At 31.9% G+C, this 22,785-nt stretch overlaps 3 protein-coding genes across 3 annotated transcripts; 1 reads left to right on the plus strand and 2 right to left on the minus strand.

Annotated features, from left to right (window-relative positions):
• Positions 1-490: 490 nt before the first annotated feature.
• LOC131616359 (cytochrome P450 CYP82J17-like) lies at positions 491-2,487 on the minus strand. Its single transcript, XM_058887670.1, has 2 exons — positions 1,451-2,487; positions 491-1,277 (listed from the first exon to the last, which is right to left on the minus strand). The coding sequence occupies exons 1-2, from the start codon at positions 2,396-2,398 to the stop codon at positions 654-656; spliced, it is 1,572 nt and encodes a 523-aa protein (XP_058743653.1). The 5' UTR covers positions 2,399-2,487; the 3' UTR covers positions 491-653.
• Positions 2,488-5,768: 3,281 nt separating this feature from the next.
• On the minus strand, positions 5,769-8,248 carry LOC131616358 (dimethylnonatriene synthase-like). The gene is made up of 2 exons (XM_058887669.1): positions 7,249-8,248; positions 5,769-6,637 (listed from the first exon to the last, which is right to left on the minus strand). The coding sequence occupies exons 1-2, from the start codon at positions 8,239-8,241 to the stop codon at positions 6,008-6,010; spliced, it is 1,623 nt and encodes a 540-aa protein (XP_058743652.1). The 5' UTR covers positions 8,242-8,248; the 3' UTR covers positions 5,769-6,007.
• Positions 8,249-17,846: 9,598 nt separating this feature from the next.
• Positions 17,847-19,512, plus strand: LOC131618159 (uncharacterized). Its single transcript, XM_058889422.1, has 3 exons — positions 17,847-18,079; positions 18,709-18,830; positions 19,211-19,512. Exons 1-3 carry the CDS (start codon positions 17,913-17,915, stop codon positions 19,240-19,242), a joined length of 321 nt encoding a protein of 106 aa, XP_058745405.1. The 5' UTR covers positions 17,847-17,912; the 3' UTR covers positions 19,243-19,512.
• Positions 19,513-22,785: the final 3,273 nt, after the last annotated feature.

A 22,785-nucleotide genomic window follows, 5' to 3' on the forward strand; every position in this document is an offset into this window, starting at 1 on the left:
TTCCTTTCCAAAGGGAAAAGCATGGAGAGCTAAAAAGGGATTTAAAGGGGGAGAATGTAGATTCCACTCTCTATAAGCAAATTATAGGAAGGTCGATGTATCTAACTTCAACCAAGCCAGATATAATGCATGATGTCAACCTTATCAGCCGGTATATGGAGAATCCAACAGAGTTACACCTCCTAACAGCTACAAGAATTTTCCAGTATTTGAAAGCAACGATTGATTTTGGAGTATTTTATAAAAGGGGAGAGCAAAAGTGCTTGTTTGGCTTCAGCGACAGTGACTACCTTGGAGATGAAGGCTAAACATGCAGTTAGTTTTAATCAATTCAGTTTTCCACTAAATTCTGTGTTACTGTAATTTGGAGTGTTTCAACAGATGACTTGTTGTACCTTTGAGCAAACTATTAGAAACACAGTTTAAGGAGATAAATAGGAAATTGCTTTAGTATTCTTATATGAAACTGAAGTTGTATGTGTAAATATTGGCTATTATTCTATGTGAAATAAACACGGTACTTTTTCCATGTAATACATAATGCACTCAAAGAGAAACATAAACTCAATTGTGCTTGGATATGATTGTTCAAATCTACATTGCTTATTGTGATTCTAACTAACTCAAGAGATGAACTAGTGCAATATCCTACATCATTGATATAGCTCATGGGGTAATCGCGGTGTCAAAAGAAGTTGCAATGGAGTTAACTTGGGCAAGGTAATACCTAAACCTTCTCTCATATCAACAACTTCATCCACCGGCGCTTCAAAATCAAAGCCATGAATCAAACGAGCAAGTGTAATGAGAATAACTTGCATAGCAAACATAGATCCAGGACAAGCTCTTCTCCCTAATCCAAATGGAAGATATTCAAAATGATGACCATCATGATCAATTTCACCTTTCTCATCAATAAACCTCTCTGGTGAAAACTTTTCAGGCTCTAACCAAATACTTGGATCTCTATGTAATTTCCAAACATTCGCAAACACGCGTGTACCTTTTGGAACATAATAGTCCTGAATGTAACAATCTTCTGTTGCTTCATGGGGTACTAGTAGTGGACCTGGGGGGTACAACCTTAAAGTTTCTTTGAAAATTGCTTGTAAATAAACAAGGTTTTTTATGTCAGACGATTCTACCCTTCTGTTCTTGCCTATGTGATGGTCAATCTCTTCTTGTGCAAGCTTTAAAGCATTCATATTATTCAACAATATGGCTAGAATCCATGTCATTGTTGTTGATGTTGTGTCTGATCCAGCTAACATAAGATTCTGAAATTAAAATTTGACATGTTCAATAATAAACAGTAGGTGTATTAGGAGGATAATTGCAACTAATTTTCTAATAAGTGGTTGAAATGTCTTAATCAATTTCAATAAATTCAGCATTAAAAAATCAAATGAAAACTATATTGCAAAACTCATTAGAAAAAAAAAATGCATACCATAACATTTGCCTTGATGATAGTATCGCGGTTATGACCAGAAACAGGATCATCTTCAATCACGGAAAGCATCACATCAATAAAATCATGTTTTTCATCTGAATTATTCACATTAACATCATCACTCTTTTCAACATGTTCTTCAACCCATCTACCAACAACTGTATCCAAATCTCTAGCAACTCTTTTCATAGATTTAAGCACTTGTCCTTCAAATCCAAACCAACCAAGAATTGGAATCAAGTCCTTAGGAACAAACTCACCAGAAATGTGCATAAATTCTTTTATAAGTTTCACAATATTACCACTTGCTTCAACATCATCCACATCTTGCAAATACTCTAAATACCTTTTCCCACAAATCATCTTTGTCACTATGTTAAATGTTAACCTTTCCAACCATTCACTAATCACAACCTTAACCTTTCCATCTTTAACATACAAAGAAAGATCCTTAATAAAAGTATCAATCTCCGATTCGTAAACATGTCTCAACGATTCAATGCGGCGTGACCATAGTAACTCGAGCATGGCCAATTTTCTTAACTTAGTCCAATATGGGCCATAAGGTGCAAATCCAAATCCAGCAAAGTTATAACCAAGGTAGATTCCATGACTTGACTTTGGTCTTGAAGCTAAGATTTTGTCATTTGTGGTGAAACATTCTTTGATTGCTTCTTGGTTGGAAATAACAAGGGCAGGGTATGCTCCTAAGTTGATTTGGAAGATAGGACCATATTTGTCGGAGAGAGAAGCAAAGATTCTTGCAAGAGGGATTTGGTTACCTAGTAAATGGAGGTGACCAATTAAAGGTAAGGAATATGATGGTTGAGGTGGTTTCTTACCCTTAGATTTGTTACTAGGTTTTATGATACTCCATATGTTGTATAGAAGTACTAATGATATAGCAAGTACTATAGTTGTTGGATTTGAAAAGAAATTATCCATTTTTGAGAGAGCAAAGATGGGTCACATGATTTTTGAGAAGAGATGTGTCTTATTTTTCTTATAGTTGTTGTATGGGAGGAAAATAATAATAAAACTTTGAATTATAACCATATACAATGACATTTTTTGTGTGACGTAATACTAATACGGGTCCCATTTTCTTAAGCAAAGACTTGTTCTTGAATGTGACTTGAAACCAATTGAAGTAATTGCTTTTGGGAGTAATGGACGGAGGAAAAATTGGCCATATATCTTTAAGACTTTTTGACTTCTAGACACTAGTACATGTTTTGACTTAATTAAACTATCATCGAGTGTTCCATTCCAAAATCAGAATTATTGGTACCAATTCTGGATGTGGTGGTGTGAACGGCTCTATTATTCCCGTGGACTTGCAAACTCCTATGGATTGTCTTAGTGATTGAGGTTTGAATCTTGAGAGTATGTTTGTTATGGAGCAAAATTAGAATCTTAACAAAATTAATAAAAATTGTAAAATAAAAGACAATAAAAATTAACTAAGAAAATGAACTTCATTTAATTTCATTGATTAATAACCTATTGCAACTATATTATATAATATCTCTAATGGATAATAAACTAAAAGGCTCAAATATTAATAAGAGTCCACTAAATAATAATAGATAAAAACATCAATATAAATTCTTAATTAACTTAAATAATATATTCTACTCCCTATCAGTGCTCCTCTTAAGGTCCCAGGTTCGAATCTTGTTGGGTGCAAATAATTTATGCGTTGGGACATATCTTTGCTTTGGCTTTAAAATTATTCCTAGGACATTAAGCTTGATTGTTGTAAACATGCTATGGATGTTGAGTTACAGGCTCTTGCACAAAATCAAACATGGTCTGTAGTAGAGTTGCCACTTGTGAAGGTTCCTATTGGCTGTAGATGAGTCTACAAAACAAGTATATGGTTGATGGCTCCATTGAGAGGTATAAGGATAGGCTTGTTGCAAAAGGGTATACTCAACTACAAGGAGTTGATTACTTTGACACTTTTCTCCAGTTGCCAAGATCACTATAGTTAGAGTTCTCTTATTCATTGCAGCTATTAAGGGTAGGCATTTGGATAAATTAGATGTGAATGATTTCCTTCATGGTGATTTGACTGAAGAGTCTACATGTCCCTTCACTCTGGCCTTTGTGTTTCAAAACCTTCTAAAGTATGCAGACTTGAAAAATCTCTCTATGACCTTAAACAGGCAAGTAGGCAATGGTACTCTAAGCTCTCCTTTTTTATTGATCTCTTTAGGCTATTCTCAATCACAGGCAGATCATTTCTTATACACCAAGGCAACCAAGGACATTTTCACTGTATTACTTTTATATGTTGATGACATAGTTTTGACTGGGAACTCCCTTCATGAATTTCAGTTTACTAAAGGTGTCCTTAATGAGAAATTTAAAATAAAGAACCTTGGCCAGCTGAGATTTTTCTTAGGCTTTGAAATTTCCAAGTCTAGCAAAGGGTTTTTTTTAATTAGAGGAAATACACTCTTGAGTTGTCGGAAGAAACATGTTTTCTTGCTTGCGAAACTTCTTCTATACCTTTTGATCCCACACTGAAGTTATCTACTTTAGATGGTCAGGAATTGCAAGATCCCTCTTTTTACCACAAATTGATTGGCAAGTTGATCTACCTCACAAACTCTAGACCATAAATATCCTATGATGTGCAAAAATTGAGTCAATATGTTTCTCACCCCTTACATTCACATTATCAGGAAGCCACCCAGGTTTTGAGGTATCTCAAACGTTTTCCTGCTAAAGGTATCTTATTTTTCTCTTCTAGTGATCTCAAGCTCTATGACTTTGCTAATTCTGACTAGGCAAGATGCCCTGAGACTCGAAGATCCACTACTAGTTTTTATGTTATTCTGGGTTCAACTCTTTGTTGGAAGTCCAAGAAACAAAACACAATTTCTAGATCATCTACTGAGGCTGAATACATTGCTTTAGCTTCTCTAACCTGTGAGCTTCAATGGCTGCAATATTTGTTCAAAGATCTTACCATCACCATATCCCACCCAGCTTCTGTCTACTGTGATAGCAAGTTTGCTATCTATTTTGCTCATAACCTTACATTTCTCTAGTGGAGCAAGCACACTGAGTTGAATTGTCATGTGATTTGTGAAAAGATTCAGTCTAAGCTGCTTCATCTTCTTCCTATATCAACCACTGATCAACTTGTAGACATGTTTACCAAACTCTTGCATTCTTCTACTTTGAATTCAATTTTGGCCAAGTTAAGAATTTGTAGTATCAATAGCCAACTTGAGGGGGGTATTAGCTTACTATATTAGATTGATAGCTTATTTAACATAGATAGTTTAATTAGTTCGATTAGTTAGATCCAATGGCTATTGTTTAGTCTTAGCTTGTATATAAACTATCTCATATATCTTATCTCAAACTAATGAAACAGTTACCCTTTTACTCTTTCTCTCTGCATAATTCTGTTACGATTCTGTTACAAGTTTGCTGCAACTTCTTCTCTCCAATGGAGAATTCTTCCATTGTTGACATATATTTTTTAATGGATTAATACCCATTTTGCCCTCTGCCATTTTGGAAGAATTTGAAAAACAACCTTGTAAAAAAACACAAATTTCCTCCTTACCATTTGAATATTCCTTCATTTTGACCCCTTAGCTCATTTGATCAACACTGAGGGTGATGTGGCATGTCCGGAGTGGAATTTTTTTATTTTTTCATTTCAATGATTTACAGGTGGCACTTAATTAAGGTTTTTATAATTTTGAAAACTATTTCGCTCAATGACTTGGATACTCTAGTTCTAATTCGATAATTGTCGACAACAGTTAAATCCTAAAGATCTGACACGTATCTCACTACTTAGACCTTCATGCTCTAACTTGTTTCCACGCATATTCAAGGATATAATTGTTGAGAAACCAAGAATCATGCTAATAATTGTGTTGATAACTGCTTCGAACCTTCTTTACTGCCTTCAAGAATATCTGATTCAACTCCATAGCACTTGTCGAAACATCTCTTCATTTATCTGCCTCCTAGACTTATAAAAATATACTAAGTCCTAGATAACTGGTGATGCAGCAAAATTGTGTTCTTGGTTTTCAACAAAATTGTGTTCACAAGTTGGAATTTAGTTTGTCCTTGGCTTCAAATTCATGTTCTTTTTATTAGAAATGAAATTTTGCAAACCCAAAGTTCATATTTCGGAGAAATGATATTTCCGCAAACTACTAAACTAATATTTTTCCCTTTAGTTTTTTCATTTTAAAATAAAGTAATTATTTGAATACCAATAATATTTTTTCAATAGAAAAATAGGAACCATATATTTAAATGAAAAGAACAAAAATGAATTGAAGAGAAAAGTCAATTGAATTAGCTGGGACAAAGTTTGCAAAGCCAAGAATGATGGAGGACTTGGAGTGAAGCACCGTGAAAGATTTAATCTTGCTTTACTAAGCAAGTGACATTGGAGAGTTTTGAATGAACATAAGTCTAAGATTATTGCGTGCTCCATTCTTAGAGCATATTATTGAAATAAAAAATTACATTTCTTAGACAATGGAATTTAGGATTAAATATGAAATATCAAAGGCTTTCATAAAGCTCCAATGGAAGACGTGGTTGGAGCATAACTTCAAGAGGATTTTCCTTAGGCAATGCCAATCCTAACCCTTCACTCATATCAACTTCATCACCTTCCTTTGTATATATATCAAACCCTTGAATCAACCTAGCCAAAGTCAAATGCAACACTTGCAACCCAAATGTTGAGCCAGCACAAGATCTTCTTCCATAACTAAATGGCACATACCCAAAATCCTGATTTTGGAAATCAATGTGATCATGAATATTGAAAAACCTCTCAGGTTGAAATTCATTAGGGTTGGACCATATTAGTGGGTCCCTTTGCAATTTCCATAGGTTAATAAGCAAACGAGTGCCTTTGGGGACATGGTAGCCTGCCACGTGGCAGTCTTCTGTGGCTTCTCTTATTCCTGTTAAGGGTGCTGGTGGGTATAGTCGAAGAGTCTCTTTGATAATGGCTTGAAGATATTTGAGGTCTTTGATGTTAGATTCTTGGACCCATTTGTGTTTTCCTATGTTTGTGTCTAATTCTTGTTGGGCTTGTTTTAAGATCTTTGGATGGTTTATAAGTAATGAAAGAGCCCATATTAGTGTTATTGATGTGCTTCCTGAACCTGTAAGGATAAGAATCTAGAGAAAAAAAATAGTACTTTAATTAACATATATTGGAAATCAAAAGCACAATTAGTTTTCTTTAAATATTTGCTTGTGGAATCCATTTAAAGAAAACAAAATTTTGTATGAACTGATTCAACATAAAAGTTATGTAGGATTCAAACGCTTAGAATTAGTCTCAAGTCTTAACCAACATGTCAATTGAAGGGGTTAAATAAGACTCTCTCGCTGAACATGCCTTTTGTTTCTCCACTTTTCGTGAGACAGACCAAAGTTTTATGCCATTACCCTTATGTACGTACCTGTTCGTCTTCATCCCATTTTTTTTGAATTTTTACGAGTGCAAACATTATCATAACTTTTTACAATTTTTAAGCTTTAGAGGTATAGTACTCACATATCCGATTCACCCTCATTTATTTTTGCAAAACGAATTAAGCTTTTAGTTAGGCACACTCAACTATACTCTCTCTTTTGTCTACTTTTTTTAGAGATTTTTGCAGAAGGGAGTTAACCAAGACGGACAATACTCGTTTACCTCATATAGGATACCAACTTTTGATGGTTTAATTCAAAGTATACCCTAACTATCTATATAGTTCTATTAACATAAAAGGAAAACGTACCATGGATGTTGCTTTGATAACTACCTCCCGTTTGTGGCCACAAATTTCACCATCCTCTTCAAACATTGATATCAACACATCCATAAAATCCTCTTCACATTTACCATTTTGTCCCTCATCTCTCTTTCTATAATAATGTTCATGCAACCACTTATCAAGAACAACATCCATTTCCTTAGCTGTTTTCTTCATGAAACCCACATGCCCTTGGAAGTCAAACCACCTAAGAAAAGGAATAGCATCAGCCACAACAAAAACACCACTTAGATATGTTGCATCTTTGATTGCATTCCTCAATCTCCATGCTTCACTATCTTCTTGATTCATTGTTTCACCACTAAACCTTTTCCCAGCTATCATCCTCACAATTATATTAAATGTCATATGATCTAAATATTTGCTAATAGGCACTTCATATGAACCATTTGAATTTCTTACAAATGTGAACAAATCTTTGACTAGAGAAAATATCTCTAAATCTCTAACATGCTTTAGCTTTTCAAGTCTATGACTTGATAAAAGCTCTATGGTAGCAATTTTTCTCATATTTCTCCAATAATCTCCATAAGGTGCAAGAGCTAAAATAGCATTATTGTAACCCATGTATCTTCCAGCAGCTACATTAGGTCTTGAAGCAAAAACTTTGTCATTTTTTGTGAGACATTCTTTGGCAATTTCCCTACTACTCACCACTAGGGTTTTGTGACAACCAACCCTAAGGGAGAAGATTGAACCATATTTCTCAGCCATGGTTGAAAAGGTTCTAAAATATGGTTCTTTAGTGCTTAGAAGATGAAGGTGACCTATGAAAGGTAAAGCAAAAGATGGTTTGGGAATTTTGTTATGGTTGATGTTGAATTTAGTTTCTTTAGATCTATTAGGTGATCTAATAGTTCTATAGACAAGTTGTACAATCAATAAGGCTAAGAAGGATGTAGCAATTCGAAAATAAGAAGGAAGATCCATGTTGTTATTGGATTGAGAGGATATCATAGTTGGCATACTTCACATGTATATATGTATAGCATCTGAAATATCTAGCATTATTGAATAATATGTAGGGACAAAATTCATGTAGGAAGTTTATTATGTGGTTCTTAATTTTTCTTATAGCATATGATAGCTATATATTTTCCTATACTAACATTATGAAAAAGACGATGTCATTACTAACAAGTATTAGGTGATTTGAAGACTATAAATATGTGAACACATAACTAATTTATTTTTTAGAAAATATTTTATAATTTCTTTAATTTTAATATATATATATATATATATATATATATATATATATATATATATATATATATATATATATATATATATATATATATATATATATATATATATATATATATATATAAAAGTACGAATGAAGTTGATGAAGAAATGCAAGAATGAATATGTGTCGCTTTTTTTTTTTTAATAGAGATCATGGGGGTTTTGGTGATAATGAATGATTGGGATTTATTCTTGCATTTCTTGTTTTTGTATTTTCTTGCTAATAGGTATATATATAGAGACTAGAGTTTAAAGGTAGTGCACTGACAGTGTAAACAAACTTTACACATACATTCAATCAAAATCCTTACACTTGTCATGTCATATTAATTTTTTTAAATTAAAATTGTGTTTTAATTGGATGCATGGTTGTGATTGACTGATAGTGTAAAAATATTTTACACTGTCAGTACATGTCCTTACGGTGCATTTAAGTATTTTTTAGTTAAAACTTACGGTAGACTCACTTATTTTTATGAAGGTCTATTTTAGCAACATGCACCTTACGGTGCATTTAAGTATTGTTTAGTTAAAACTTACTAAAACACACCCTTCATAAAATTAAGTGGGTGCATTATAGCAAACACCAATGGGGTTTGCTATAATATACTCACTTATTTTTTGAAGGTCTATTTTAGCAACATGCACCTTAAAGTGCATTTAATCATTTTGTAGTTAAAGCTTGCTAAAATAGACCTTCATAAAAACAAGTGGGTCTATTGTAGCAAGACCTATATATATATATATATATATATATATATATATATATATATATATATATATTCCTTTTATGTGACATCATTAGAGAATCAAGTCATGTTTATTACACTTGGTCTTTAGTTTCATGCATTTAGAAATGTGTAAGTGTAATAAAAAATGATTTTACTATTTTTATGTGACCTTCTATTTGAAACCAAAGACCAAGTGTTACCTCCTATTAGAAATGTAAAGATACATAAGAATCTCAATCGAACTTTCCTAATGAAGTAATCATGATTATTTTTTAATTGAGTAAAAAACTAATATACTCCCAACAACCAAGAATTTGGCTTCATTCAAAATAACAAAAAAAGAAAAAAAAGAATCTAGTGGTTGTCAAGTGTCAACACTACATTTTATGGTGTTCCATTCCTCGGCACATCACATCATATATCTTAGAGAAATTTGACTTCTAGCTTAAGAAAAAGAAAACCATGCATTCATCCATTTCCGTACAAAAATATCTAATTTTAAATTGACCATTTCTCTGCCATATTATTAATAAAATATATATTTATTTTTTATTTATATTATATATATTTACGGAATAAATTCTGTTAAAAATAAATTTAAAATGGTTTCACCAATTAATTTGACGGTTTATTTTATTTTTTAAAATATTTGACTTTTTTACAGAATTTTTTTGTGAATTCTATCATAATTCATTTTTTTTTCAAAATCACAATTTTGAAAATTTACAAATAATTCTTTAGAAATGAATTTGTACAGGATAATTCAAAAGAAAATAAAATATAATTAAAAAACAAAGAGTTAATATGTTTCCAATTTCACTATTTTTCAAATGATTTTATCAATAAAATACATCTGAAAATTGTGTTCTGAAAACTAACAATAAATTTTGCAATAGTAATTTAAATTAAAAATCTAACTAACAAATATTTTAAAAGTACGAGTTAAAATCTAAAATAAAATTTTTATCATATAATTTGTATTAGAAATGAAATTTTTAATTTTTTTATAAATAAATAAATAAATTACTTTTAAGATAAAATCATTACATTGATTAGTTAAGATATGCTAACATCTTTTTAAAATCATTACATTTCAAGATCTTTAGGACTTTCTTTTAATGTTTTTTCCAAATACAATACTAGGATTGGGCCAAACCACAATTTTGATAAATCTAAAAGTGTAATTTATTGTCCTTGATATTTAATTGTCATGTTCTGTTAATTATATGACATATGTTTTTTATTTACTTATATTAGTCATTTTTAATTAAAAGTCTTAATTGAGTATTGATCTAATAAGTAGATAGATTAATTGAACTTTTAAATTAACAATTAATTTATTGATATAAGCTCTATATGAAAGAATGTCAATGAAATCGAAATAATAAAAAATTTAATTGGTCACCATATGGTTATGATTCCTTTGAAAAAATTGTGTTGACTAAGTGATTCTAAACACAAAAGAGAGGCAAATTGTTTTGGAATAGAAGAAAGAAAGAATGAAGAAGAGATGGAGAGAAAGAAATAAGGCGTGCAAAAAATAAAGTGATTGAAAATAAAGAGATCAATGAAAAGAAACATGCACAGATAATTTATACAAGTTCGGCCTAACCATTTGACTTATTAGTGTCCTCATGCGTTTTTCTAGAAAATCCACTACAGACGTGACTTTTTTTTACATATTATGCCCACAGACCTTCTTACATTTAAATGGAGATTTTTAATGGCTAATCTCACGAACCAATGAAGAAATCTTAACAGACTAATCTCTGAATTAAACAAAAAAATTTAACAGACTAATCTTTAAATTAAACAACAAATTTTCACCCGATGATTACAAGAACCAAACTGAGATTTTAACTGGTTAATTTTAAGAATCAAACAAAGTCTTTTCTTTAGGATATTACACAAGAGAAAACATCATCTAGAGTAAATTACAATAATAGCTCAACACCAAAACAACAAAATCTCACCGATATTTTTCACTCTTGAAGCACAATACAACTTCAATGAAAATAGAAAAAGAAGAAGTAGGAGATAGTAGAAATTGAGAAAGAATTCAATTCGATTTATAGTATAAAAATAGAATGGGAATAAGATCTATATTTATAGAAAAAGATTTTCCTCAAAAAGAAAAAGTATCCTTGAACTTTTTTAATGACTTAATCGATCAACCCTAGTTGTTAATCATTTCTAAAAGCTTTCAAATTACAACAACCATAATCCACAAAAGGAAATCCTACAACAACTATATGGTTTAATCGATTAAGAGTACTTCTATTGAATCAGGGAGTTTTTGGTCCTGCCTTAATCGATTGGACTAAATTCTTATTCAATTAGGCGTTATAACTGTTAAGTGCCAAATTGTAGTTTTTTTGTGTATGTAAATAGTGGCACTTATCAATGCTTTTTGTTAATACCGTTTGAATAATTCCCCGTTTTTGTGTAATTACGTTTACTTTTCGAATACTTCTATTTTCATACACTTTTATACCGTTTGATAGTTTTGTTGTATTTTTGTAGGTATTCTTGCGTTTTCGGAGCCTTGAGGAATAAAGTGTCGAAGACACGGCTGCGAGAGCAAGATGAAATAATTCTGCTGTTCTGGTGCAGGGCGCTTCGCGCGCTGTAGGGCGCGTCGCGCCCTCTTTGAGTTTGAAGAACATAAGTTGGCAGAAGTTTGGGCGCGTCGCGCGGTTTTTAGGGCGCTTCGCGCGTTAGGGCGGTTTGGTACATAAGTGAGAGCGCGCTACGCGCGCTGCATCCGGCGCGTCGCGCGCTGTGCGTAACTCAGTTTGTATAAATAGTTTTAAACAGATTTTTCTAGGTTTTTTATCACCTCTTCTTGACAAGTTGAGCTCTGATCCTTTCTTGGTGGTTTAGAGGTTTAGGAAACACCATTGGGTGCGACGTCATGTGGATTGATCATGGATCTGTCTCGATTTCATTGTACCGGTGAGATCTTTCCGGTTCATCTTCTCTCTTCCCTTTGTTTCATTCCAATGGTGGGTGTTGTATGTATATTTCTACTCTTATTGTATGTATATTTGTGGATCTTGGGATCGTTTATATATTCGCTTTACAAATCATTATTGTTGTTGTTCTTGATCTTTTTGCTTAAATGCTCTGGATTTGTGTTGTTGCAGACATGGACACCATAGATCTTGATTAGGAATGATAACTGTTAGTTTCTAGGTTGCAGACATGGATTTAGGACTAACAATCGTAATGGGTATCGAGTCTAATGCCTCCGTGTTGTTTGTGTCGGTGGAGAAATCGCTGATGTGAATAGTACGGTTGAGCTTTCGTCGGTGTTGCAGACATGGGCACCGATGTGGCATCTCGAGTGATGCCCGGTGATGTTGATGCGTATTGTGAGTGTCGAGCGATAGATCTTCAGATTTAAGTATTCGACGGGTAGAACGAAATGCAATTCCATAACTATTTCTCTTAGGCTATTGAGATTGTTTATCTGCTTTTATTTACTTTTACCGCATTTACCTTTCTGCACCCTAATCATGAAACTTAGAACGCGAGATAGTCGATCGGCAGTTCTTCTCACCAATCTCTGTGAACACGATAAATTCCCGGATAAATACTTCCAAAACTTTTGTTACTTGCCGCTTTACCGCTCCAACAATAACATACGTCCCAATTTATAAGAAACACTCCTTAGACAATTCAACACAAGACTTGATAGTTTTTCTAGAGACTTAAAAAATCGTGTGTTTGTTTATGTGTGTACGAGCTACCTTAGTAATTCGAGAGGTACTCTTATACCTTTGCATTTAACTTCAATATAACTTACATTTTAAGCCCTTGAAGTGGCAAATGCAAAAACAAAACAAAATAAAATTTTGTTTTTGGTACCCAGATATTTTTGATTCATCTTGCTTGAGTGGATTTAAGTTGTCTTGTGTTATCCCATTTAGACCATCTCAAATCATACATTTTAGAAAAGTATAAGGATTTTAGATAAGCGTGTTTATTTCAAATCTTTCATTTATAAATAGGACTAATTGTTTTCTTCTTATCATGGCAAATATTAATAAAAGTTTTATTAGGCTGATAATTTAATTCATTTTTATTATATGAAGCTCTTTAATTAAATCAAATTAAATCTAGATTTTCTTTTCCTTTAGTAAATTTATTTAAGATTTCATCAAAATTATTAACTTTATTTTATTCAATAAATTACACGTTTCACATTTGCTAGATTCTAACTATTGCCTTCTAATATAAACTAATTCATTTCCAAGAATTTCATTACTATTTTCAAGAAATTCAATGTGATATTTAAAGTTAGTAATTTTTCTTTCTAATTTCACAATTTCTTTGTTGAGAGTGGCACTTAATTTATATATTTTCTTATAAGTTTGAGATGTTAACTTATTGGCATATTCTTTTTAAGTGGCTTTAAAGCACACATGTTCCTCTTCATATTTCATTGATGTTTTCGAAGATGCTTTGTGAGAATCTCTTGACGAAGTATTGAATGAATCTTTACACGAATCTTTGCACAAACCTTTTCATGAATCTTTTGAGGTTTCTCCGGATAACTCTTCATATGTTTTATCAACTTCTTCATATGATGAGATAAATTTTCATATGTTAGATTGAATTTTTAGTATATTGATTCTTCATAAGGCTATTCAGATAAATTTTCTGATGATGATTCTTCATAAGATTCTTCATATATGGTATTGTTCTTTCGTATGATATTTTTTGGTGATGATATTTCAAAAGCTTCTTCTTGAATGATGATGGCCCCTTTGATGTATTTGAGTTTCTTTACTCATCTTTAATCAGTTGAATTAATTCTCTAAAACTTTTCAGTCCTCAAAGTCAAGTACTAATTCATATTTCTGACACTAGTTCTGAATCTTAGATATCTTTTAAAAGAAAAATTTATGAGATGAAAACCAATACTATTCAATAACAATATTCTAGTGGTACTAGGTATCTCATTTTCTTGAATATATATGATTATTATTTTTATCTCACTTGAAATTTTATAGATTTTCTTAAGGATATCTTACACTTCTTTGGCCGTGCTACGTACAATTAAAAGCATGAAATAAATCTCTAGTGCTTAACGCATTGTTCATCAAGTGTTAATCTTAAAACCTAAGTTACATTTTTATGTTTTCTTTTATGGTTAGATAATTTAGTTTGCCAACTGCTTCATTAATTATAAAATGAATAAGATCAACCGAAAACGAAATTCCATAAATTTAAAAATATTCTAATTATTTTTTTTCATAGATCAAACTTTTCATCATATGTGTATTCATAAAAAATCTCTTATTTAAATAAGTAAAATTTGAATTCAACACAATGAATATGCCACATATGTGTCTCTTTCTTTGCATTTTTTTTTTCATAGTTAACTTTGGGTTCTTCAAGATATTTTTATATATTTAATAGAACAAATATTTTATATGTATGCTTATTTGTTTATTTCGTTTCTGCACCAAAATGTAATTTGTAAACTTTTATATCTATATTGAGTATGTTTTATATAAATTATTTATCAAATTTCGGGCTAGTCCAAGAGTAATAAGACCAAAATATGCGTTTTACGCGTCAAAATTGTGGGAAAATAAATTAATTGAGCCGATCCTCATTAGATTAATGTTAGTTATCAATTTAGAGAGGAAATAAAACTGATTTTTCTTTCAATTTTTTTAATAGACTTAAAAAGAAATGGAGTATTCACTTCATTTTCTAAAAAAAAAAAAAGGCATGTCCATTACTAAGACAAGACATAGGACACACAAAATTATAATAATAGATCTTCTATTTCTTTTAAGGAAATGGAATGGATCTCTACTTCAAAAGGAGACTTCAGTACTCCCAACAATCAAGAATTTGGCTTCACTTAATTATGATTTACCTACTAACAAAGTTTGGTCATTCTCAACACATTTTATGAGATGGACTGTATCTTACAGAAACTTAAGCCGATTTCGTTGAAAAATATTTAATGTACAACTTCAAAAAATATATAAAAATTAATTTTAAATGAATATTTCTCCGCAAATATTATAGTCACAATATTGTTATGTACTATGTTGCAATAGCTCTCATAACATTATCTCATACATGCGACTACATCATTCATATTTGCATCAAGAATTATATGAGATGATATCGATCATATTTATTTAAATTACCGTAATTAACACCCTAACAGTGTAAAGAAATTTTACAACATCAGTGAATCACGGCCGTTAATTTGTTAAAAGTGTTTGACTTTTATTTTAAATTTTTTTAAAATATTATAATTGAGTGATTATAATTTATTGACAATGTAACAAGTTTTATAGTGACAAGTGTTTGACTTTTATTTTAAATTTTTTTTAAATATTATAATTGAGTGATTATAATTTATTGACAATGTAACAAGTTTTATAGTGACAATACATAACAATTAAACTCTTTATGTTTACTAAATTTAAATATTTTTCATAGTTAGTTAATATTATGTAACCTTTCAAAACTCTTTCATCTTTCCTTTGTCGTTAAAGTTTAAACCCTTTTCATTTTCTTTTTATCGTTAAGGTATTATATTCTCAAAATTCTTTAACAAAACCTTAATCACTTGTATGTAGTAACCTAAAACCTAATGTAAAATTAGTATGTTTCAAATTTCAACACTTTTTCAAATAATTTTATCAATAAAAAACATGTATCTGAAAACATTTTAAATATCTTATCTCGTCTGACATGCATTAGAAATTTTGAGTTTAATAAAAACTAACAATAAATTTCATAAAAATTTAAATATTTTTTAGCTTAATATATTCGAACATTGTGATCCTTTTTTGGAGATTGACATGCTTATAGAGGATTGTTCCCCGATTAAGGATAGAATTTTCGTACCTGTTTTTGAGGTTTTGTTCCGATCGAGGTGGACGTCTCCGGACTCTACCGCCTACGCCCTTGAATTGGCTAAATTCAAAAGGGGAAGGGGTGTGCCACCTACGTAGAAATGTGTTTAGCTTGTATTTGAAATATACTTATGCGAAGAATGCGTTTCACCCGTATCGATACGCATAAATGCGTTTATTTTGTATCGGATATGCATTCATGCAAGGAATGCGTTAAAGTCGTATTAGAAATATCCTTAAAAGCTTGTCATCTTCGTTATCCCCTATCTTGCACACTCTAAAGAAAGAGATACAAAGAAGCATACAATAGAGGAAGAAAGAAAACATATATGAATATTTGTATTAATAATGAATTAAATTCTTAAGAAAGAAATAATGAAATGATAAGATAGATAGACCTTCAATAGTAACCGTATTATGGACGAATGTCATCTTGAGTCTTTGTATATGTCCTCCCTTGGGGCTTCGGGCTTCATAGGTGCACTTCTCTTCTTTAAGGTATCTCTTTTGGTTGGACGAGATGTTGAAGCTCCCCGCTTGGTATTTTCCTGTCGGCGCATTGTTGATAGTCAGCCTTCTCAGGAACTTAGCTCATAGACGACCATGGAAAACATTAGGACCCTATAGTTACTTTTGTTTAAGGCTTCGACAAGGCGTTTTGTGATCACCAGGGTAGAAACGTCCCGACTTCCGTCTTACTTCGGAATGGATATCTAGCTCAAGTGGTCAACAAGTGGTTGACGGTCTGCTTATAGACGATCCAACCTGATGGTCAGATCCACTTAGACCCAAGGGACGTTCTTTGAGAGGTTCGTCTCTCATCTTATGGAGAAAGAGCTTGTATTGTTCCTTTTGTCTAGTATTTCATTTGGAACGGTGATTCCAGTTAGTAATCATGAACTACAGTCAATCGATTTCCTTACAACCAGACTCTGAGGTTCCTTTCCTTGCGCACGCTTGGTGAACCTTTGTTCTTTGATCCGACGGGAGGAGACCTCGGGGCATCGAGTAGAAATCCTATGGTACCTATAAGAGGATTCCCAATATCTGATCGGCACTCGACGTTAACTTTGAACTTGTCATATCCCATCGATATTAACTATGAACTCGTTGTATCTTCAAAGTCGCCTCGGTGAGAACCACTTTAGCAGCGGGAAATTCGTCTCTCATCTTATGAAGATACTATGTAGATGTTCCGTTATTTAGATTGATTCAAAATGAATAGAATAGAGCGGAACCAGATGAAATGCATTCCAATCTGTTTTCATCATTTTTTACACCCTACAATTTAGGAGAAAAGACAAAAAAATTCTATTCCGTCATAAAATACCTAAATAATATAACGACATCTTTATTTCATCTTGCTCCACTCAATTCCGCTCTATTTCACTTCACTTTACTCCCTTCATTATTTTACTATATCCAAATATAGCCTTAGTATTTGAATTATAAAATATAAATATACTATAAATATAAACTCACTAATGACACTAAACAAACATTCAAATTATTATTAAATAATAAAGTTTAGCAACAATTTATTTAAATATGAGGCGGTGATAGAAAGAGGAGGAGAATTTCACATTTTATTTAAAATGATAAAATACTCTATATAAATATGTATTCAATTTTTTCAAAATTTAGATTTTTTTAATATAATACTTTTTTTATTTCTTAAACCTGTGTTTTGGATATAAGAACGCTATTAATAAAAAAAACAAAAAAATTAAACACGAAAATACCGCTTCCTTGTTCAATGTCTTCTTCTTCGAATGGTTGCCGCCCTCATCACCACTGCCCACACTGCCCCCTCCGCCGTCACTGCCACCACTGCCCTCTCCACAACAACAGCCCTTCTCACTTCTCCTCCCACACTTTCACTTCTCCTCCTCTTCAATCCCAAAACCTCCCTCCTCTTGCTCAGTAAGTTCCTTTCATTCTTCTCTTTTCTCTCTTCTTTTTCTTATCACAATACCACACTGAAAGTGATCATGTTGAAGATCTATTCAAAACTGAAGATGATACAAACGTTGCAGAATTGTAGAGAATTGAAATTTGTAAACTTTTTGAAGTTTGGTTAAAAATATTATGTAGGTTGTATAATCTAGGTTAGAGAAATTCGAAAACCATTAGTTTGAAACTTTGCACTCCAGCTATTTGTTCAAATTCCACTGTTGTAGCTGCTGGTATTTCACAATTCTGTCCAGAAATTTAAGTAGATTGTCATTTCCACAACTTGCTGTCACACTTTATATAGCACCGACACCTCTGGAAAAAAGGTTGTGTCAGTGTCCGAACTGACACAGACACTTGTGATTACGTTTAATATATTTAAAATTTTCAAATTATTACTGCTGTCAGTGTCGGTGTGTTTCTGGTGTCTGTGTTTCATAGGTTACAGTTTGATCTGTTTCGGTATGTTTTTTCTTGTTATTATAACTAGAAATTGTGAAATGGACTGAATCATAGGTTTCAGAAGGTTAATTTGTTGATCGTTTTGTTTGTCTTATTATGAAAGTAATCTATTTTCTTATGCTTTTGGGTGGGATCAGAATTGTACAAGAGCCGGAGCGTATTGTGTTTGATGGTGTTGAAGAGGATGATGAACCGGTTTTTGTTATGACCGATGAATGGAGAGAGTTCTTTGCAAAATCTGAAGCTAGGAGGAAACTAGGTAACTCTTTTCATTACATATGATACAACCATGTAATGCAGTTTATGTGTGCTTAATTGTAATTTTGATTCTCAGCTGAACTTTTTGTTGAAAACTTGAGATTATGAGTCTGTTAGGATTTGAGCTTATTTATAAGCAAAAGCACTAGTGAAATTTTTTGAGAAGGCTTATAGAAATAGTTTATGAACTCTAATAAGCACTTGTGCAATAAGCGCGTATTTAGATTCATCCAATCTGCTTTTAAGTTAGATTGCAATGATTCCCAAAACATAATCTGTGGTGTATCTGAGTTTGAATGATCCATATAAGAAGATTAGGAACAAGTCAATTATCAATTACCTAACTCAGTTTTAATGTTCCTTTTTGTACATATCATACAGAGAAGAAGCAGGCCAAGAAAGGGAAAAAGTAAAAACAGAACGGAATGTTGGTTAGCAAACTTCTTTATGGATGATCAATAGGTTGTTCGAGGGTGGTCGACAACAATCCTGCTATCGAAAATGACATGTCTTCCTAGTTAGATGTAGTTTGCAATGTATGAAAACAAGGAGTCTTGTCTGCTTTTTTTGAAAGGATGGTGAATTACTTACTAATGTCTGTAATTATGTAAGCTCATCTTTTGTTTATAAATATTAGTATGGTTTGGATCAATGAAAATGATGCGATCTCAAATGAGAAACTATATTAGAGCATGAACTCGCGGCACCCCCTTCATCATCAATGCAATAACATCCTGTGAATCTAATTTAGCCACAATTTTCTCTAAACCCTAATTCATACCTTAAGTTCAAAGCCATTTGAAAGGCCAGAGATCTAAGTTCTATACAAACTAAACATAACAGGTGTGTACAAAAAATGTCAACAAACCATTAGACTTTTCATTTAGTAGGTGTTATATTTTTAAGTGGCTATTATTATATTAATAAGAAATAATTAGTGACAGTTAATATATAACTAGGGACAATTACATTTTATTGATTGAATGTATACGTTTAGAATAAATAGGAGAAGATTAAGAAAAGTTGATCATCTAAAAGTTATTGAATGGTTATTGGGAGAGACACAACTCTTGAACATTTGGGAAGGGAGAGATACAACATCTATATATCCACTTATCATCATGGATTAGTAGGAGAATTAGGAATACAGAAATAACAAGCCCAAGGATTAAACAAACAATTAACAGGATTGAACCCACAATAATCTTTATAATCTAGAAAACCTCTTCCTGCAGCTTCACAACCATTCAAAGTTGTCATAACAAGGAAAACTAATATAAGGAAAATGGTGATCGTTTTCATTGTATATATCATATGAGTTGAGTTTCTCTTAACTTGCTTTAATTTTAGCTCAAGTTATTACTATTTATAGAACCACATATCAGAGTGAAGGGGACTATTGGTTGCTTTAAGCATAAAGTGAATTAAATTAGCATTTATGTTATAACCAGGTTTTCAGAAAATTAATGTAATTTATATTACGGTTTTTTAAATTCCTAGTTCAACCAAAGGACATATAAATTTTATTTATAACTAGACTAATCAAAATGATATGAAATTAAGAGGAAAGGGAAGAAGTTGCATATAACAATGTCTTATTTATAAATAGACTAATCAAGTTAGTTGAATGGTTTTATTGTTAGTTAAGAGTTGATGTGTCTAAATATGTAGCTAACGCATAATCTAACCTAAAACGCATAAATAATAGCAAGATTAGTTCAATAATTTTGCTCCAAATCTAAATCTATCACATATATATGTCTATATCTCTTAACTCCCTAGAATAATATGTTTTTTTAAGTAAAGAGACCAATATCAACTACAAAGTAAACATACGAGGAAAAAAAAAAGGGGTTTACCATATACTAATAAATCATTCCATTTTATTGGAACAAGATTGGTTCTACATTTACACTCCTTAAAATTTTGATGATAGCAAAATATAGAGATTAATTTTGTAGACTAATCATCTCATTAAGTGGAAGAATCTAAACACAAGCTCTGAACAAAATAGATTCTGAAAATAGCAGACTCTGAAGATTAGGTTATGAAGAAAGTTAACTTATGAAGACTAGGTTATGAAGAAAGTCAACATCTGAAGATGCAAACTCTGAACAAAGCAGATTCTAAATTTGATCAAAGTGGACTTTAGACAACGCAGACTCTGGGCTCTGGATAAAGAAAGATTTTGAATATTGTATGAGAGACTTTAAACTTCAACAGATTCTGAGACAAGGTTAAATTATGAAGAAGTGTTGAATTGATAAGTCAAACATTTGGATAACCAAGTCAATGGTTATGATATAAGCATTCCAGATTCACTATGATGACTTAAGCCTCATTATCACTAGACTCCAAACTTTAATCCTTGAAGGCTTTGAACTTTGATCAACCTTCAAATCTTCTCAAATAAGAAGTCAATGATTTGAAGGTAAATGGTTGAAATAATATTCCTGAAGATAGTACGAAATTAAAAGAGGCAAAATTAAATGTTCTCTTAAAAGGACAAATATGCTAAAATATCTTAAAGGACTGTACTACCAACGAATTTTTGCATTTCTCAGCACAACCTCAAACCACTATTACAATTGTGGAATTGATGATGTTTCCATTTCTATCCTCCAATGGTATTATTCACCAGCTATTTAAAGAGGGCAAAGAATTGTGGAAAAATGACTTTTACAATAAGCACTGTAAAGAACATAACGAATATCACTGAGTAAAAGAAAAGAAAAGTGAAAGAACACCAATGAGAAATATTTGAGCTTTTTATTGTATATTATCTAAAGTGTAAGGTCTGAATTTCTCATTGTGTATATGCTTGTTTAGAAGCATATTTGTAAACACACAGTCTTTGTATTGTAACTGTGATTGAATTTTTTGAGAGAATAGGTATAGTCTGTAGCCTCAAGAAGTCATTGAGAGATAGTCTATGAATTTGTATTCTTTAAGGGACTAAGTTTAGTTTGTTACCTCGAGAAGTCATTGACAGTTGGTCTTTGAATTGTAATCGGTTTGATTATTGGATTGAGTCTTTATTAAGAAGGCGAAATCACTCTAATAAGTGAACTGAAGCAACTTCGTTAACTTTGAACCAAGATAAAAATCGTTGTGTATTTTTGTTATTGTTGTTCTTGATTTTGGGTCACGAAAAATTGTCATTTTAGAAGACCTATTCAAACCCCCACCCCTTTCTTGTGTTTCTGAACCTTCAATTGGCATCAGAGCTCTAGTTTTGGTGCTGACTCTTTGTGTCAAACACTTAATCGTGTTAGAGAAAGATACAGTCTTAGAAACGCATAATGGTCTATAGATAATTATCATTATTCTGCCAAACCTTTAAACTTTGATGGAGAAAAGATTGACTGTTGGAAAGATAGAATAAAAAAATTATTGGCTATGATGCAGATCTATGAGATATGGTAATAGATGATTGTATATGTCATGTGGGATCAATTGGTATAGTGCTTGAAAGAAACAAGATGAATGAACAACAAAAGAAAGATAACAAAAACCATCACAAATCCATAACTATATTGCTGAATGATATTTCTTATATTGAGTATGAGAAGATTACAAATAGAGACTCAACTAAGTCTATATTTGATTCCTTAAGGATGACTCATGAAGGAAATGAACAAGTGAAGAAAACTAAGGCTCTGGCCTTGATTCAGAAGTATGAAACCTTCAAAATGGAAAAAGAATAAGAAACTATTGAGGATGTGTTCTCAAGATTTCTGACTCTTGTTATTGGGTTAAAAGTTTTGGACAAGGACTATACCACTGCAGATCATGTAAATAAAATCATCAGAAGCCTTCCAAAGAAATGGAGGTCAATGGTGATTGTACTCAAGGTGTCAAAGAACCCGAGCAATACAACTCGAGAAGAGCTTGTAGGCTCTCTAAGAAGTCATGAGATCAAGTTAGAAGAGAATGACCCCTAGAGGAAAGGGAAG

Source organism: Vicia villosa, linkage group LG7 (genome assembly GCF_029867415.1).
Source record: "Vicia villosa cultivar HV-30 ecotype Madison, WI linkage group LG7, Vvil1.0, whole genome shotgun sequence".
Classification (NCBI taxonomy): domain Eukaryota; kingdom Viridiplantae; phylum Streptophyta; class Magnoliopsida; order Fabales; family Fabaceae; genus Vicia; species Vicia villosa.